Raw genomic sequence first — 5,185 nt, 5'->3', positions numbered from 1 at the left:
ATGGTTTATTTAAATACTAATATAAATAATTCGTGGGAGTTCTTTAGTTAACCCGACTTTTAGTTGTTCAATACAACTTTCATAATATAAGGAAAAAATTGTCTGTACTTGGAGTTTCACAAGTAAATATTCTACACAACGTTGATTTATAACCATATGTGATAATATAGTTTCGCAAAATGATAACCTCACACTCATGTCTGAGACATCTAACTTATCTTGTGCAACTTAATATTAAAAATCTTGACCTTACTGCGAAAAAAGATGTGTAAAAAATGTATAACGGGTTTGTGATGAAAATAATGAAACCTTTGCTACAGAGATATTTCAATCATTATTATAATGTATTACTACATGTTTACATGAGAATATTTCTAAAGCGGTACTCTAAATATTATTATTACAAAGTAAATGTAAATATGCATAATGTAAAATTAATATAATAATATTTTTTAAGCTCGCTTGTCATCATCGCGTACAATGGCTCACTCAATTTCCTCTATATAGTAGCTGAACATAATTTTGAAGAATTTCGCAATGTTTGTTTTACCTCCTAAAAATCGAAAATAACATTTTTATGTGCGATGGTCAAAAATAACTAAGATTAATTCGTTATTATATAATTGAAGAAACTACTATCGTCATTTCGAGGATTATCCAAGTCTGGCATAGAAAACCAATAAAAATTCATGGTCTTCATCTTAGTTGACAACTCTTCCTCAGAAAGAAAACCATCACTATCTTTGTCGTATTCTACGAAATCGCTTAAGATAGACCAGACCATACACGTATGCATGAACCCTTTTTTTGTGTGTTTCTGGACAATTTTCAAAGTAAACAATATTTTGTAGACCATCAAATAGTTAATTAGTAGGTAATGTAATACATAATAACAAAGCAAAGAAGTATGAGTTTTACCTTCCTACCACGTTCTGCCGTAACCAACAACAACTCCATCAACTCTTTCTCAGCGGATCCTGTGCATGTTTCAATTAGTATTATTTCATATATTTTGTGTAATAGCTAAACGTATGAAACGTGAATATTTTAACATTATATTCTTACTGTTTGGTGTGAACAGCATTTTCGAATTATGTCTTGAGTCAGCCATACCAAACTCTATGAAGATTTTTTGAATCTCTGTAGGTTCAATACTACCGGAATCCGTTTTGGGACAATTATTATACAAATCAACGAACTTTTCTATTTGCTGCAAGTCTAAACCATAACCCTATAATGTAAACATTCATATAAGAAAGCAATACTTAAAATGAACATTTCATTGGTATTAATTAGACTATTAATGTTATTATGGTTATTGTCTATAAAGAAAACAAGGAATTACTTTGTTTTATGTATAAATATTCAAATGAAATAAAATTGTATTCAATAAATTTCAAAAATTTAAAACAGTAGTATATTTTTATTGAAAATTTGAATTCTAAAAGTCATCACCAACCATTGTCATTCAATATAACATAATGATTTATGAATAATACATTTTTTGCACATAATATAATATTGCTTACTTCCGGTTTCATTAACAACATTATCAACAAGAAATCCGCTTCATGGATAACAAATAGGGATTTAATTGAATTCAAATTTAAAAATTTCGACATCATGTAAACAGCCTTTAAAAAGTTATTATTTTTTTGTTTAACTTTAAGATTTTCGACTACTTTTTGGATCTCCGTATCGTCTACCTTTAAATACTTTAATACACCCGGTAGCTGTTGAAGACTAATATATCCATCTTGGTCAGGACTGATGGCGTGTTCGGTGAAAACCCTGAGAAAAAACTCCACTTCAAAAGACGTAAGCATTTGAGTCTATATCCAATGTAAACACACACAAAATCAATGCGTTATTAATTTAGAATATAATGATATTTGATTACATTTGATGTACATTTTTTTGTTTGAAAAAGTAATTTTTAACCATTTACCTTGAAGCAGTCATGTGTTATTTTATCGTTATACGCTAACGTCAACAGTAACTTATTCAAATCTACATCAATGCCCCCATCTATAAAAAATATTAAGTACACAATTAGTTTTAATTGGTTTATTTTTTTTTACAGCACTGAATAGGTAAAAAATATTAGAATTTTGTTAGAAATCAAATGTGCAAAATTTTAACATTAATTTGCATATATTATATACTCATATAATAATATACTCACCGCATACTTTAATATTATATGTGTAGGTTAAGTACTTATAATACATATTGTATGTATAGTGACATGTTTTTGTGGGATTCATGAGCATACAAAATATTAAATATAATATAAATCTGGTTTAACAAAACCATATGTTCAACAAACATATTGTTAAAAAAAAAAAAAGAAGTTCATACTAATAAAACGTGTAAGAGATGGGACAAAAAATGATTTAAATACTGATAAACATAGTAAAACACGTATATGCATATACAGGGTGTCCCACAAAGATAAGACAAATGAAATAACTTTTGTTCTAGTGAATATTTTTAAGATTTATTTTTTTAATTAATTTATACTCATTGACGTTTTTTTATTGCACTTAACTATTTTACTTTTTTAACTTTGGTTTGGTACATTTGTTTTTTTTAATTTAAGCTAGTCATTTTATTGCCAATAATTTGCACCGTATTTTCCCTGGTCCATAAACAAGTTTTGGATTATTACTTTTTAGGTCATTAAAGGTTAATGATTAGGATGGGAGTTAAATAGTTATTTTTATCTGCACTTAAAACTATATCTTACACTTTAAAATTAAAAAACGTTAAAAGTAAATGTGACACGTTTTCGTGGGATTCGTGTGCATATAAAATATGATATATATAAATCTGTGCTTACAAAAACATATGTTCAACAAACATATTGTAAAAAAAAAAATCTGTTTAGTTGCAGTTGTATGTTAATTTTACAGTGTAATACGCTCAATTTTATGGAATATGATTGGCATATTGTAAAGTATCTTAGTGCTCTATTTTAAATGCCTGTAGATATTTTAACGAATGGAAAATTAAAAACATTATGTTACTTGAATCGCAATCAAATAGTTCCTCGGGCTCTTGAATTTCAAAAAATTCTTTCATAAGTTGTGTGATGTTATTTTTGGTAATTTTACTAGCAGACATTGTGTGATTATCGTACAGCCTAATAATTTCAATTAGTTGTTTACTGTTCAGTCCAATGCTCTAAAAAAAAGTTCAATCAGTTACAGTTATACTTAATGTGTATTGCGATGACGTTGCAGATTTACACATATTTTATATTTTGTTATCTCAAACCAACGTTAATTAGTTTTAGACATTTTATCTGAGATTAATTGTTATCTAATTAATACTCTTACCCATGCTGACGTTAAGAGATACAACGCGCAAAGTATAACAGCACTTTTAAAATGCATAGTACTTTTTTAAAGAATTAAAATTTAAATGATAAGAAAACGACTACGGGCACCAAAGTCAAACAACAAATAAACAGTCGAAAAAGTATTTTTTTACTTGTTTGTTGTATTTTGTTGCAAGTGTAAATAAAATGTTTGCTGGGCCAAATGTTATTAGACGTATTTGGTCAACGGCAAGGAGGAAGATGAAGGGTTTTGCTAGATACACACAAGTATAGATTATCGTACTATTTTTTTGCCACATTATTATTTACAATAAATTGTGTTTTTTTTTTAATTTTTATATGGAAATAAGTTGGTTTTTTTATTACAATAAATGTGTGAACAAATCGGATCAATGATAAATATTCAGGATACTTTTTGTGGTATTTAAACTTTAAGTTTATTGTAAAAACTTGTTTATCGCTAAGTAAATGGCGATATTATATGAATAAGTACAAAGATTAATAAAATATAAGCAATGCGATCTTCTATCAGATATGGACATTTTTAAATTTAGTGGTAAGAATTAAAGTTGACGTCAGCTGATTTTGTTGGATTTGTATGCATATAAAATAATATATATATATAGGATGGGAGGGCGGTGGAGTACGGTAGATAGTTATTTCTATTTGCACGCTTTACTCAACCGCAATCCACTTCCTATCCTTCACTGTAAAGTAAATTAATTTAAAAGTAATTATCCAAAACTTGTTGTCGATCAAAATTTCAACAAATTATTTTTAATAAAATGGATATCTTGAAATTTTAAAAATAAATGTAATAAAAAAAAAATGTAAAAAGTATAATACAAGTAGTATAAAAGTAGTTAAGTACAATAAAAAACGTTGTGCTTATAGCGCAAATAAGTATAAAAAAAAATCGTAGTTATTTCATTTGTCTATCTTTGTGGGACACCATGTATAGAGAATAAATATTTGTCAAAATGATCATATTTTTTCAGAAAATGAGTGTCTTACCCACGATGAATCCACCTTATAGAAAGTATTCTAACAATACAAAAACACATGTTCAACAAACATATTGTTAAAAAAAAAAATCTGTTTAGTTGCAGTTGTATGTTAAATTTACAGTGCAATACACTCAATTTTATGGAATATAATTGACATATTTTTATGTATCTTAGAGCTCTACTTTAATTGCCGGTAGATTACATATTGATTGGAAAATGTAAACAATATTTTACTTGAATCGCAATCAAAACGTTCCTTAGGCTCTCGAATTCCGAAAAATTCTTTCATAAGCTGTGTGATATTTTTTTCGGTAGTTTTGTGATTTTCGTACAGCTTAATAATTACACATAGTTGTTTACTGTTCAGTCCAACGCTCTAAAATAAAATAATATCAGTTACATTTACATTAAATGTGTATTGCGATGACGTGGCAGATTTACACATATATTTTGTATGCTGTTCTGTCGAGCCAACGTTGTATAATCTACACACATTTCATCTGAGATAAATTGATATCTAAATAATCTTACCCATGCTGACGTTAAGAAATACAACGCGCACAGTATAACAGCACTTTAAAAATGCATATTACCTTTTTAAAGAATTAAAATACATATGAATACGCGTACAATAAAACTACTACGAGCACCAAAGTCAAAAAACGAACAACCAGTCGAAGAAGTATTTTTTACTTGTTTTTCGTATTCTGGTGCAAGTGTGATACACACAACTGTAGATTTTTGTACCAATTTGTTGCAGCATTATTATTTACAACAATTCGTATTTTTTTTTTTACCTGGGATGCAGAGATGAGTTATTTTTTTTTGTTTACAA

At 27.7% G+C, this 5,185-nt stretch overlaps 2 protein-coding genes across 2 annotated transcripts; both read right to left on the bottom strand.

The window, feature by feature from the left end:
• Positions 1–464: 464 nt before the first annotated feature.
• LOC126833716 (uncharacterized) lies at positions 465–1,219 on the bottom strand. The gene is made up of 4 exons (XM_050565218.1): positions 1,066–1,219; positions 919–977; positions 637–817; positions 465–553 (listed from the first exon to the last, which is right to left on the bottom strand). The coding sequence occupies exons 1-4, from the start codon at positions 1,109–1,111 to the stop codon at positions 486–488; spliced, it is 354 nt and encodes a 117-aa protein (XP_050421175.1). The 5' UTR covers positions 1,112–1,219; the 3' UTR covers positions 465–485.
• Positions 1,220–1,423: 204 nt separating this feature from the next.
• On the bottom strand, positions 1,424–3,407 carry LOC126835611 (uncharacterized). The gene is made up of 5 exons (XM_050568306.1): positions 3,342–3,407; positions 3,030–3,186; positions 1,949–2,028; positions 1,530–1,832; positions 1,424–1,441 (listed from the first exon to the last, which is right to left on the bottom strand). The coding sequence occupies exons 1-5, from the start codon at positions 3,396–3,398 to the stop codon at positions 1,424–1,426; spliced, it is 615 nt and encodes a 204-aa protein (XP_050424263.1). The 5' UTR covers positions 3,399–3,407.
• Positions 3,408–5,185: the final 1,778 nt, after the last annotated feature.

Source organism: Adelges cooleyi, unplaced genomic scaffold (genome assembly GCF_023614345.1).
Source record: "Adelges cooleyi isolate 19-005CV unplaced genomic scaffold, UGA_ACOO_1.1 ACOO_flye_CR_arks_rails_tigmint_CR_PRNA_1, whole genome shotgun sequence".
NCBI lineage: Eukaryota > Metazoa > Arthropoda > Insecta > Hemiptera > Adelgidae > Adelges > Adelges cooleyi.
The sequence above is the reverse complement of the archived record's forward strand: the minus strand, read 5'-3'. Positions and strand labels throughout refer to the sequence as shown.

What these genes read in the sequence shown, in the direction of transcription:
- LOC126833716 (XM_050565218.1), bottom strand. Translation starts at nt 1,111, where the DNA reads ATGGCTGACTCAAGACATAATTCGAAAATGCTGTTCACACCAAACA. An exon ending in AATGCTGTTCACACCAAACA is followed by an intron (nt 978 to 1,065) that starts GTAAGAATATAA and finishes AAACATGCACAG; the next exon opens with GATCCGCTGAGAAAGAGTTG. An exon ending in TAATCCTCGAAATGACGATA is followed by an intron (nt 554 to 636) that starts GTAGTTTCTTCA and finishes TTCGATTTTTAG; the next exon opens with GAGGTAAAACAAACATTGCG.
- LOC126835611 (XM_050568306.1), bottom strand. Translation starts at nt 3,398, where the DNA reads ATGCATTTTAAAAGTGCTGTTATACTTTGCGCGTTGTATCTCTTAACG. An exon ending in ATCTCTTAACGTCAGCATGG is followed by an intron (nt 3,187 to 3,341) that starts GTAAGAGTATTA and finishes ACTTTTTTTTAG; the next exon opens with AGCATTGGACTGAACAGTAA. An exon ending in ACTATTTGATTGCGATTCAA is followed by an intron (nt 2,029 to 3,029) that starts GTAACATAATGT and finishes TATTTTTTATAG; the next exon opens with ATGGGGGCATTGATGTAGAT.